At 37.8% G+C, this 14,036-nt stretch overlaps 1 protein-coding gene across 1 annotated transcript; it reads left to right on the top strand.

The window, feature by feature from the left end:
- The first annotated feature begins 1,446 nt into the window (after positions 1–1,446).
- noto (notochord homeobox) lies at positions 1,447–2,412 on the top strand. The gene is made up of 3 exons (XM_058386823.1): positions 1,447–1,819; positions 1,920–2,107; positions 2,212–2,412. The coding sequence occupies exons 1-3, from the start codon at positions 1,447–1,449 to the stop codon at positions 2,410–2,412; spliced, it is 762 nt and encodes a 253-aa protein (XP_058242806.1).
- The last annotated feature ends 11,624 nt before the right edge of the window (positions 2,413–14,036 follow it).

Here is a 14,036-nt window from a genome sequence, read left to right as displayed (position 1 = left end):
GCACACAGATGTGCTGTTGGCTGCTGTTTACCTGCTTCATTAAGCGCTTTGGTGTCAGGCGCTGTGCTGTAATTAGAAAACGCACAGGTCAAAGGCAGAGTCGTGTTTGAGTGCGTTTTAGCGAGTCCCTTCGAGCGCTCTCAGCTCACGCCAATGAGCCCGAAGAGTTTGCAGAGCTGGCTATAATCCTCGGTTAAAAGAGGCACTGTTTGTACTAACGCGGTGTAAGAAAGCGAATCACTTCCTTTAGTGAAACCGAGGCTTTTCATCTGCAGCGTTTCATCTCCTAATTGACAATCAGCAATGAGAAAGTCCTTCAGGCTACACAACACTAATTTCTAGTAAACACCCCCAAACACACACGGGCTCAAAGTTAATATCAGTCACGTTTTTATTTGGTAGAGTCCATATATTTGTACTTCATCATGCCATCTTATTTTTATTTAGACTCAGTGTTTCTCCCCCATTATTAAGTGATCAGATCCCGGATTATGACTCTCATGGGATTTAGCCAAACAGTAGAAACATCAGCGCGGCCGCCGTGAGGAAACTGACGCCAGGACAAAACGACCGAAAGAGGCCACTGCAAAACTGCAAAAACCCACACCTCGTCTAAAAGTGTCTTTACCGGCCATGATCTCTAGGGAGGAGATCTGCTTAGTGTGCTTACACGAACCAATACGTAGAGATGGCCCAGAACAGACCTGTGATTTTCATCTGACACCTTGAGACTGAAACTGAGTTAATGCACTGTCACTGCCATCTCAGGTGTCAAAGGTTACAGCATGCATTTTTAACTTATTCTAACCCTGTATCTATTGAAAATTGTTCGGGTCATTTGGATTCAAGGTCGCTGTACTGAGATACAGGATTTCAGATTGAACTGAAATGTGATTAGAAGGTTCTGGTGTGTGTGTTTTTTTCTCTTGTTGACCTCTGAATGTGAGGGTATTTGTTCCGCTGTGTGGCGCATTCGGCGGCGCGCTTTGATTCTCGAGAGCCGAAATAAGATGATTTGGGAACATCAATGGCCTCTCTCAGCTGCACTCAGGCCCTTCTGGCTCGCATAGCCATGCAGGAATTTGTACTAAATCTGGACCCCCCGCTCCTCATCTGTCGACCCCTTTTCTGTGTTCCCGGGTTACCTCCGGGGGCATATAGTGGAAAGAGCCATTAGGATATTTGACAATCTCAGCTTGTTACAACTCCATCAGTTAATTGGATCCCTTGTAGCTCCGCTCGTTTGACTCATCTGCTACTTTGAAAGACAAAAGCGTGAAAGGGGGTCGTTGACACCTCGCACTACTGGGCGTGTATAAAAGAGCTGTGGCTTCTCCTGGTAATCATTCCACTCCTCTTCAAAGCTTGAGTAACAGAGAGCCACGGATAACTTGCTGCTTTATTTTCTTTGCTTTCACTTTTCTCTGCAAAACTCAAGAGGAAACCATGCAGATCCCTGCACGGCCTCACGGACCCTACGGATTTTCAGTGCGTCCACAGGCTACTCTCCACCCGGACTATGCCAGCAGTGCGTGTCTGGCCACAGCTGCAAAACCCAGCTCGGGGAAATCATTCACCATTGACGCTCTTCTCGCGAAACCTGACAACACTGAAAACACTAAGACAAGTCCATTTCAGGGCTCACTGAACCCTACGCCAACACCACCAGGTCTCTTTCTACATGCCGGACAGATGTGTCCACCACTTCCACACTACCTGTACAGCCCGGCAATGATGCACACACAATCCAGCTATCCAGTCTACTGCTGTCCGCCTTACGGATACCAGACAACATGCCCGGGAACTGTTTATGCACAAGGTAAGCATGGAGTTTACATTGGATCCTTTGCTCAACTAAGCCAAACACGTCAAAAGCTTATTGTTGAGTCACACAACTAAAATCTTCTTCCATTTTGCAGGTGCCACACTGTCTAAAGCAGGAGTTCATTCGCACTACAAGCACAAAGGAGGGAAGTCAAAGCGGATGCGCACGAGCTTCACCAACGAGCAGCTGTCCCGCTTGGAGAAGGAGTTTGCGCGCCAGCAGTACATGGTGGGATCAGAGCGCTTCCTGCTCGCATCCGCACTCCAGCTCACCGAGGCGCAGGTAAATAGTTGTACATAACGTGTGTTGTCTTTAACTGATCACAAGAATGAACCCACTCTAAATAGAGACATCAATATACTAAAAACGATCTCTCTTTTTTTCAGGTCAAAGTTTGGTTCCAGAACAGGCGCATCAAGTGGAGAAAGCAAAGTCTTGAGCAACAGCAGGCCAAACTGGCCAAACTGGGACTCGCGGTTCCGCCGAAAAGCCCCGGATCTCAAGGCCGCGAGGATGAAGGAGACGAGGACGAGCACGATTTCACAGAGGACTCTGATGTTGATATTGATGACTCCCTTCACGCCTGAGAAGCGTTACAATGACTACACCAAGCAACAATGCTTTTTGTACATATCTGGAATGCTACATATTTTGTAGTTCCACCTTTTGTATAAAAAAAGAAAAAAAAAATCCAATATATTTAAGTAATAGATAGCTATATATTTAAAACCGTTCTGTATTATTGCTCTTATCAGAGTACATTTTTTCCTTTGTGCACGTTTGTATGAATGAAATAAAGGAATATATATTTTTCAAATGAACAACAAATGATTTTTTTATGGTTCAGGGGCTTATTTGGGAACACTTTTAAAATGATAAAATTCTATGGGGATCATAACCAATTAGAAAAAAAACTAAAATGTCAGACAGAGCAAATTAAATATCAGAATATTTTGATATTTCTTTTGAATTATTTCAAAGTGGTTAAATATACAAATATGTGTAATATGATCAATTAACTAAGATTAAGATGAATAAGAGCTACCTTAAGATGACTAAATTAAAAATGGTTAGCTTATATATAATAGTGTATGTGCATTTACAGAACTTAAATGTTTTTCTTGTTATTTACTTCATAAATCATATTTGAAAATGGAAACTGTTCTCAAAACATCATTAGATTTGGTTATACATAGCAGGCTTTTTTGGGAGGATAACAAGTCTGGAAAAAATTGAGAATGTTAGTTCGGAATATTTAAAAATGTGGTTTGGAAAATAATAAAAAGTGACCAACCAACTTCATAAATAGTGGAAGTTAAAATGGACATTTTAATCATGTTCTCCCCCTAACAAATTTCCACTTATGTTAAAGAAACACATAGTCAAAAACTCACAGGAGCAATTAAGTTGAGAAATCCTGTTATGATCATTAAAACAAAATCAGTAATTAAGACCAGAATCATGTCCATGTAAGGCCATCTTTCTCAGCCATTTAGAAAACTGAATAAACATTCAGCACATAATTTCTCTCTGGTGTATTTGTCTCAATATCCATCTGCTCTACAAGGAAAGTTTCGGAATAGAATGCTGATTGATCTCTGTATGTGGACAGTAATGCAGACTGAAACCATGTTAGGTTTCTATTGTTTAAGTACTGGGTCATGGGAATAGGACTAGTAGCCTTCTGAGTTGTGATAGACAGCCAGAGGTAGTGCTAATCTAAATTACAGCTGTGGGAGTCAAAAAAATGCTGCCTCTCTGGCACCAAGCAGATTGATTCATTTTCTAGAGAAATAACGTGTGTCTCCTCTTCAGAGACAGAGCCTTTTAGGCATGGTGCTGTCCTCCTCTTGTGTTTTCTCAGTAGTACACTGAAGCAGGCTAAAGCCCGTTAGCATGGTGGCTTTGTGCAGCCATAGGCCTGACGATAGTGATTAGTTTGGATTAGTAATCCTTCACTGAGAACACAGCCATTATTAGTTAACACACTTGTCACAATGTTTCTTTTCTGCTCTCTTAATCCATTTAATCCTTAAAGGAAAGACTGCAGATATGCTAAACCATCAGATTAATGGTGAATTTCAGGTACAGAACAATAAATTAAACAAATGTGAAAATACTTTAAACAAATTGATAAGATTTATGAGCATTCTTATCATTTTGGTTGCCCTGGGTTATACATCCTTAGTAAAATGGTTTTTCAAAGGGTCCAAAAGAGTTCTACTTGGTTCTTTACTTGGTTCTTAGTTACACTCTATTCTGGATTTCGACCAGGAGAATAACCAAAGATCCCTTACACACTCTAGATTTGACCTTCTATTACAAGAGTGTACAGTTCAGAGGACATCAACAGACAGAGGTCCAGCCTTATCTAACCAAAATTTTAAAATAAATTTAAGCTTACTAAACCCTACTAAAATTACAATATGATGCATTGTGAGGCATCCTTAAACACTAGTTCTGAAAGTAGTGTTCAAAATACCTGAGAGGTCTGTAAATTTATTTAGATTATAACAGTGTCATTTTAACATATTATTGAGTTCTTATAATTAACCATATATTTTGACCAAACACATGAATTGAATCGGTATAATCCACACATCCAAGTAGCCTATAATATGTCAACTTGGGCCTAATGCATTTTGTCATTGGAAACTTTAGGACTAAACATGTTCCAATAAATAGACAGAATATTATGACACACATTTGAATAAAGATTCTAATATTTAAATAGTTGGATTGTGTTCATAAAATAAATCTGTGCTCAGAGGGTTTGTAGGATTTATTTTATAGACAAAACTCAAAAAAAAACCCTGTCATAAACAATAATTTATGAAAAGGATATTTTTTAAGGATTTTTTTTTACATGTGTGTCTGTTGTATGTGACAAATCAACATTAGTAACTATCGTACAGATATATGCAACATACATTATGCAATGATATACAGTGAACTGATTTTGTAGACATTACATAAACCTGCGTCCATGATAAATTTTCAATGGTCAATCACAAATTAAAAAAAGGTAATACAGTCCAGGATGCTTAATCTGTACATGGAAATGCAGCTGACTGAGTTTACAAGAACACTAACCTGTGTTTCCCTGGAACTTATTGGTTTGTGGGTTACATTTCACATGATTATTGGCTTTAGAGATGAAAAAGCCTATTAGGGAAGCACTGTCAGGAAAAGCCTCCAGTGTTTCATTAATCTCCCCTTTCAGCAGGTACTTGTAATAATTCTGTAAAACAGAAAGAGAGGGGATAGAAGAGCATGTAAGACGTATTTTGCGATAAAATTACTATAAAACGGAATTAGACACATGCATGTTCATGGTGTCCATATACATCTCTCTCTCACACACAACTCTTGGTGTGTGTGTGTGTGTGACTATGTATAAACAAAGCATCTCTGATGTGATCTAGTGCAATCCACAGCAGACTGAGAGATTTCGGGAGGGAGGGGGCTTGAGAAAAGCCACAGGAACAACAAGAAAGGGGAGTGGAGCTCACCAGTCCAATTAGTCGTTGTTTCTCTCTACTCCCCCCAATGTGCTTCAGTCTGCACCCCCTACAGTCAGCATTAGCACTATGGCTCATCACTTCATCACTGCATGATATTTTAATGTGACAAATTCTCAGATAAAACTGATCTTGGCTTTCTTTACCACTCTGGAAAACAGATGGAGTGCAAAAATTTACCATAGTGTCTCTTGCTCTCTAGGCCTGCCTCTCTCTCACACTCTCTCTCTCTCTTTCTGATGACTTTCAATTGACATAATTGTTAACGCAGCTATCCCATGATACACCAAAATCTAACCCGAATCTCAGTAGTCAAAAGGAAACATTTGGCTTGGCTATAAATATAAGACCTCACCAGTGTGGTTATTATTTTACTGTAGTGAGTAACTTGTAAGGAATATCTAGCCAAACACATACTATAATTTTAACATCATGGTTATGAAGTTCTAAAAAAATATTTGGTTTTTCCAACAAAAAAATAAATAAAAGCAGGAGATATTCCTTCAGCATGAAAAAGAACATAAAATCTATGTTGTGCATTTTTCAAAACCGACATAGGTGATTGTAAAAGTCTGCTGTTTGCATTTTATTTGTAGAGCACTGCCCTGCCACTCAATCTGACGGTCATTAGCATTCATTACTAACGTTTGAAGTAGACGAGAGCCATTGTGTCTTTGTGAAGGGTTTCGTATGGGACACACAATGACTTCTAACGCGCACTGAGGAGCCTGAAAAGAGCACAAGGAGAGGCCCGGTCTAAACGAGCACTTTATGCTAATGCCACATCCCGTGTAACTTTTCACTAAAGCCCTTTTTTTACTCAGGAAATTGAGTCGTTCCTGTTTTCTCAAGTGTTTAAGGGAGAGAGCGCGCGCAAGAGAGGGAGAGAGATGAAGAGAGAGGGGTCGGGGGAATCGAGCTAAAAAAGATTTGGAGACATAAATAATATAACGTTAATGTATACCCACTGCATAATACCTTATTTGTGTGTGTGTGTGAGAGAGAGAGAGAGAGAGAGAGAGTTACTACCCTACCGCTACCGCAGGTGGAAAACTGTTTCATTTCTCTCACAGATGTCAGTAGTAGAGCTGTTAGTGACTTTTCCCAGCTCGTTCAGGCCGAGTGAAAATCAGCAGCTAGCTGAAGAGAACAGATTAGTTGAGCACACAAAGTTGATGTGAAACAATGTGGTCAATTAGTTTATTAATGAATCGAGGTGCGAGTGCGTCACCGGACACCTTTTTTTAAACAGGTTAAACAGACCTACCGCATCCTCTCGCTTTCTGTCTCTTCTCTGTTTGCTGTCAACAACAGCCTCAATTTATTGCTGTGATGAATAGTAAGTCCAGACAGCGAGGTATCAAGCTGTCTCCTTTCAGCTTCCGTGTAAACGGTGCCTGTCAAGCACCGAGCTATATTGTTTCACGTTGTTCTCGTTAAACTGTAAACAGAAATTGCTATTAGCATTGTAGCCTGGTGTAAATCGTGTAAAAAGGTAAATATCCAAAGGGACAAAAGCTTGATAATGGCTAGGTCTAATTATTTTTTAAACTGATCTTTCATAATACTAAAAGTTTTATAATTCTAACAGTGTAAATGTCTTCCAGGTTTCCTCTTTAGGGCTAAAAAAAAACCCCCATCCCATTTTGACTGAATGAATTCCAGTCTGCCCAAAAAGCATAGACTACACTCTTAAAAATAAAGGTCAAATGTAAAGCCCTTAATAGTTTCTCTTTATAAGCAAGGAACCCAAGAGAAAACTTGTAGGAAAATTTCTGAGTTTGAATCTGACGTTGGGTGGAGGTTTGCATTTTCGTGCCAAATGTGCAAAGGTTTACTCTCTGGTTTTCAGTTTCTTCCACCACCAAACTCATGAATAGTAGACTGGTGTCTACAAGTGTGTGTGTGTGTGTGTGTGTGTGTGAGAGAGAGAGAGTTGCTATGCAATTGATTGCTATCCTGATCAGGATGTATATTTCCATTCATCACTTTTGGTAGACAACCAACTAACAGTTCTTTGATACACTATATTGCCGAAGGTTTTGGGACACCCCTACAAATCGTACAATTTCATGCTCCCAACTTTGTGGGAACAGTTTAGGGATGGTCCCGTCCTGTTCCAACATGACTGCACACCAGTGCACAAAGCAAGGTCCATAAAAACATGGATGAGCGAGTTTGGTGTGGAGGAACATGACTGGTCTGCACAGAGACCTCAGCGTGACAGAACACCTTTGGGATGAATTAGAGCAGAGACAGGCCTTCTCATCCAAAATCAGTGCCTGACCTCACAAATGTGCTTCTAGAGGAATGGTCAAAAATTCCACACATTCCTAATCCTTGTGGAAAGCCTTCCCAGAAGAGCTGAAGCTGTTATAGCTGCAAAGGGCGGGCCAGCTCCATATTACATTTATGTGCATGTAAAGGCAGATGTCCCAGTTTTGGCCTGGCTCTCAGTCTCCACTCTAATTCATCACAAAGGTGTTCTATCGGGTTGAGGTCAGGACTCTGTGCAGGCCAGTCAGGTTCCTCCAAGTTCCTTTATGGACCTTGCTTTGTGCACTGGTGCGTAGTCATGTTGGAACAGGAAGTGGTCATCCCCAAACTGTTCCCACAAAGTTGGGAGCATGAAATTGTATGATTTGGAACTAATTAACTAGTTCAACAGCTCAGCAGTTTTAAACCTGCACCAGAGCATGGTAAGAAACTAAATGTTCAATGCTATCGTGCAGTACAACTCTCTGGCACTCATTTAAGTTTAAGTTTTGTCTTCTATGTACAGATACATACACTGCAGGCCAGATGTTTTACTGTAAAAACGTATGTGATGCAAAGAAAAAAAATGCTCACTATTACATGTCTTAGAAATGATTTTATTTTATTCAAACAATCTAGACCTAATCATTGCTTTGAATAGATAAACCCTTTTAAAACACCACATGTGTTTTACAGACAATTCCACTGTCTATTGATCTTTTTATCTTAAAGGGCTTACCAAGAGTGCCTGCCTTAAAGTGCTTACTTTGTGTGTGGGTGGACCTTCTTATTCTAATACCACAATTATTTTCTGTCAAGGTGCAATAAAAGCAAAAGTGAGTCTTAAAACTAAATTAATTACTTGTTTGATTTTTTTTTAAAAGTATTGTTTGGGAACTTGTCTAGTCTGTTCACACGGTGGTTATAAGCAATATTACAAAAAATGACAACTATTAAATGTATATTAATAATTATACAATAGCAGTTCAAAAACTTGACCTGTAAAGATAACACACGTTTGCCTTGCCATGCTTAGAGCACACAAGCATCAATCCATAGTTTATATTATGCTCTTTTATATTCTGCTTTGCTAAAATACTCCACATGAGGGCACCAGAGCATTTACAATTAACATTCAGTGTCCAACGACAATAAAGCCATGGTCTTGTAGCACGAGAACACCTGGGATGTAGCACTAGAACACAAGGTATATTTTCCTTAAATTCAAATCTCTGGGATTTATTGTATTATTATGTATGTATTATTGTTGCTTGTGAGACTGTAATACATAACAGGTATAAATAGCACTTTCTGTCTTTACACAAGAAAGATTATTTTATGTTGTGTACATTTTTAGATGTTAAATTGTGATTTTTTTTTATTTTGATAAGTGTTTCCATCCAAGTTACTTACAAGTGAGTCATGAAATCCAACAATACAACAGTTAAGCCATTTAAGCTGTGTGACTCTCTGACAGTCTTGAGATTTAATCTCACAACCCTCAAATCAGCAATGCTGAAGTGCTCATATTATACATTTATGGTATTTTCATTCACCTTAATATTTTTTACTACCTCTCAACACAGAGGGATAATTCACCATTAGAGAATTTTCCACTCATTTACATTGTTATAAATAAATAGTCCTGATAGTTACCTGAGAAAAGAAATGCATACAAGAAATCAGTAGTGCTGTAATTAACTCAGAATGATTGAAAAAATGACCAAAAGTGAATAAATAATATAGCAAAATAAATAAATAAAATAGCATTCCAATTTCCAAATGTTTTTCAACATTCTTTTAATATTATTACTTAAAATTTCATAATTGCCAAGGAATATGTATATGTGAATGAAGAAATGTAAATGCTTAGGCGATTGAAAATAAAAATCATTACCAAATACTGATTTTCTGAGGTGCATGCTTTGGGTCATTACTTTATTAAAAGATTAATCTATAGATAGGTTTTCAGTTTTTGGCAAAAATATTCCATCTATATGAAATCCATATTGACAATAGCCCCTGAAGATTAGCTGCCAAAATATCAGTGATCGACCTGCATATTATACAATGCCTATTTTAGCATTTCTATGTATGCTCTCCACATTTTCCACATTGACAACAATACAAACAATTTTCATGTCAAAATTTGTTTTAAAATTTTAATTATTTGACCGCAATGTATAATTTCAAATGTAACTCTAATGATGCTTGGTGCAGTGCAGGTAGCCTGCTTTTGGGGAGGGCTTTTTTCTTTGCGAAAGCTGTTAGGTAGACAGTTAGATTCTAGACAGCCCAGGAATCTATTAAACTGTACATTTATGAAAGCACAGCATTTGTCTCATGTTTATGCATCCAATTAATGGCAAATTAAAGATTATTTATTGTACATGTCATGTGAAACTAGTAAGGTTATACTATTTTTCATTTGGGAACAAGCAGGGGCTAGATATATATATATATATATATATATATATATATATATATATATATATATATATATATATATATATATATATATATATATTATTTTTTTTTTATTATTTTTTTTCATTTTATAAAGTCAATTAGGGATATGAATCTATCTAATTAGGAAGCGTAATTGAAGAGGTGAATCAGTTTCACTTGCTTTGGTGCAAATGAAAGTGACAACAGCAAGATGGTGCAGGTGGTAGTTACAGACAATTGATCTCTTCCTGTCCTTCCTGACTGATTTACCTCTAGTTTTGTGTATTGATAGGGTCCTTGTCACTACTTGTAGCATGAAGCAGGTCCTGCAAACCAATCAGGTCGCCCAGGTAGTCCAGCTTCTCCAGGATGGCACATCCAAATGTGCTGTTGCATGGAGGTTTGATGTGTCTCTCAGTACAGTTTCCAGATCATGGAGGAGATACTGGAAGAGATGCTGTTACACACAGAAAACTGGACACAACAACCCAGCATCAAGGAACGATATCTGCACCTTTATGCACTGCACTGCCAAAGCTTTACAAAATGACCTCCAGCAAGCTAATGGTGTGCATGTTTCTGACCACACTGTCAGAAACAGACTGCATGAGGGTGACATGAGGGCCTGATATCCTGTAGTGGAACCTATGCTCACAGCCTAGCAATGTGCAGCTCATCTGACTTACATTATGAGTTGCTGTGATGAAATTCATGTAAGTTGGATGAGCCGGCAATTTCATTTTTTCACTATGATTCTTGGTGTGATTTTAAGTCCAGGCCTCAATGGGTTTCCATTGATCATTGTCACATTATTTTGTTCTCAACGAGCTACACAATGTATAAAAGCAAAGAATTTCATCTTGAATATTTTGTTCATTGAGATCCAGTGTGTGATTTAAGTGTTCCCTTAATGTTTTAAGAACTGTATTGTATGTTTGTGAATGTTTTATTGTGAAAACTTATCAATATGGGCAACCTCTATTTAATAAAGTAATTTACATGGAACTAATAATTTTAGAGTTTATTGCATCCATTGCGATTTACAGAATTAATTATGTATAATAATTTTTCAGCTCTTGTCAAGTAGTTACAATAAACCAACTGACCTCTAGATGGCACTAGTGGACAGAAGGAATGCACTACACAGTTCATGTGGGGAGAACGTTCACCCAAACTCACTTGCTGTGTTTCATGACACTGCACCCGGAGCTCAGAGGTTCTCAGGCTGAGAACTTGTGGAGGTTGTTTTACTAATGCGTTTAAATCTCAGGTAATCATTAAGCCACATGGGGTCAAGAAGCCAGATAGTTACTAAGCGCAGGTCTGTAACCTAACGTTCCTTTGGCAACACATTTTAAAACAAATCAGTGGAGCTACACTGGTATTTTTATGCGTGTTTTACTGAATGACCTGAAATTTAGAACTGTGGTCTCATCACAGTGGTCTCTGTGCTCTCAAGTGGATTCGTCATATTACTTCTGAATCAACAGCTGTAACGTATCCCACTTCCACTTTGGGGTCCAAATAGTGCTGTGTTTGTGTGTGTGCGTGTGTGTGTGTGTGTGTGTGTGTGTGTGCGTGAGCGCGCGCGTGTGTAAAATCTCCACATAGCTCCATTTCCTCACGCCTGGGTTTGCTGCAAGGTTAAATCTCTCACCCATCCTCCCATCTCTGCCTCTCCGTCCCTCTTTCTCTCTCACTATCTATCTCTCCCTCTCAGCATGGTAGATTTTAATTCTGTGTTTGTGCAGATGGCTGGTTGCTCCATTAGTATTCATTACAGATTCCATGAGCTCTTAATTACGGAACGGGAGAGAAAAGTGGCAGACAGAAACACTGGGTGAGACTTGCTCTCTCCATCTCTACCCCACCCAGCCCCCACCCCGGCACATTTTGAGAGGAAATAGCAATTATAAACTATAGATGTGTATTAAATACTTGTATGTGAGTGGAGCGCGTACCTATACACCTAGTGTGCATCGGGTTCTAGACAGGTGCGAGAGCTCTCTTACCATTAGGTGCAACAGCTTTTCACTACACAGTGGCACAGAAGTGATTAAATAGTAGGAATATTGAAAATTTAGCTGTCATTTAAAATAAGTGTTTAGTGCAATGACACGACTTTTTATATATAAGATATTGCTCTTGTACTTGAAAAGCGACAGCAATCTAAGAGCAGCACATTAAAACAGTTAAAAAAGATATATATACACGTATGTGTCCTCTTCTTCTTCTTCTTCTTCTTCTTCTTCTTATTATTATTATTATTATTATTATTATTATTATTACTTTTATAATAATAACAACAACAACAACAACAACAACAACAACAATAATAATAATAATAATTATTATTATTATTATTATTATTATTATTATTACTTTTATAATAATAATTATTATTATTAGTAGTAGTAGTAGTAGTAGTAGTAGTAGTACAACAACAAGGAATCATTAACTACGTAAACAATCTTCAAAACGAAATTCGAGATATTTTGTACCGTTATTTGTCATTTTAATTTAATTTATTTATTTTTTGGTTGTTTGCTTACTTTAATGTTGCTGCAATTTAAGCGCATATACACTTAATAAAATATAAACTCGCCAAAATGATAATGTGGAATTTGTGACCAAAACCCGGGCTCAAAAAATGTCAAATATAATTTATAATTGTAAAAAAAAATTAATAATTTAATAATAATTGTATATATTTTTAATGCAATTATATGAATTACAGACACATTGCTATAGAAATATACATCAGGATGAAGTCTTTTGCTGGTCAATAGATCCATTGCGAATGCCGAGTGTGCATGTTCACGGGCTCTTTGCTTTCTAAATAGGCGCTCAACATGTTGTTCTGCCGACTAATGCTCAGCTCTAATGATTTTCTAATGTGCACTGAAGCTAACGAGCCTATGAAGCGGCTAATCATTACCTTTAAAACCACAAGATGAAACGCACGTTGACCGACCCCTCAGGAAAAGCGAGATGGGCTGGAAATTAATAGCACAGCAGAAGTTCATGAACTCAGTACGAAACTGACTAGTGTGTGTTTTTCATATCTTTCATATCTTAAACCACTAAAACTTATTCAGTTCATAGTATGTTTTCATGTTTGTGCAATCCAAGTTCTAAACTCCGGCCCATAGCCCACAGCTTTAATGGATGATCTGTGTAAGCTGAAGAAACAGGTGGGGTCTGGCTTTGTCTCAGATTCTTATCGATGTCCAGCTCTGGAAACTCTGAGTTAATACGTTACTGTATATAAGACGGGTCATGACTTTTCATTAAAAAAAGAAAGAAAAAACAGATACGGTAGAGCGAGAACTGCAACAGTTATAGTGACTTTAACGTACGAGGACTATACTTTAATTTACAATATAATAATAAGCTGCTTCATAATATTTGACTTTTTGGAGAACAATTCTTCTAAGGTAATTGGATGTTAACCTCTGTTAAGAATCGAGGTATATAGAAATGCTTTTTCCAAATTTCACCATGACCAAAGAAGAAAGCTTCTTCAGCTCATTTGCGCACATAAGCTTTTCGGAACGACAAATACAGTCTGGCCTAAAGAAATAAAAGAAAAAAATAGTTTAAATTTGATTTCAGGGCATGATTATTATTATTATCATTATCATTATTATTATTGTTGTTGTTGTTGTTGTTGTTGTTGTTGTTGTTATTGTTGTTGTTGATGTTGTTGCTGTTGTCGTCGTCAATGATGATGATGATGATGATGATGAATAAAGAAATAATGATGAATAAGATGAATTAGAATAAAACAAAGACAAGACAAGAAAAGTGTGATATAAAAGACCTTTTTTAATTCGTTTTGCTGAAACAATTTGATTATCCACTGCGGAGAAACTAACCTGTTGGAGGCAGTAAGTGAATTATCAAACTAATAGTTCATTATGTGGCCCAAATGAATGTAAAGCCCGCCCACCAATAAATGCCGAGCGCCCGCAGCCTCTGTCCAA

This window comes from Hemibagrus wyckioides, linkage group LG03 (genome assembly GCF_019097595.1).
Source record: "Hemibagrus wyckioides isolate EC202008001 linkage group LG03, SWU_Hwy_1.0, whole genome shotgun sequence".
Taxonomy (NCBI): domain Eukaryota; kingdom Metazoa; phylum Chordata; class Actinopteri; order Siluriformes; family Bagridae; genus Hemibagrus; species Hemibagrus wyckioides.
Note: the sequence above shows the minus strand (reverse complement) of the source record. Positions and strands in the feature narration are given on the sequence as shown.

Coding starts and splice junctions, on each gene's coding strand:
- noto (XM_058386823.1), top strand. CDS start 1,447: ATGCAGATCCCTGCACGGCCTCACGGACCCTACGGATTTTCAGTGCGT. Junction 1,820..1,919: donor GGGAACTGTTTATGCACAAG/GTAAGCATGGAG, acceptor TCCATTTTGCAG/GTGCCACACTGTCTAAAGCA. Junction 2,108..2,211: donor TCCAGCTCACCGAGGCGCAG/GTAAATAGTTGT, acceptor TCTTTTTTTCAG/GTCAAAGTTTGGTTCCAGAA.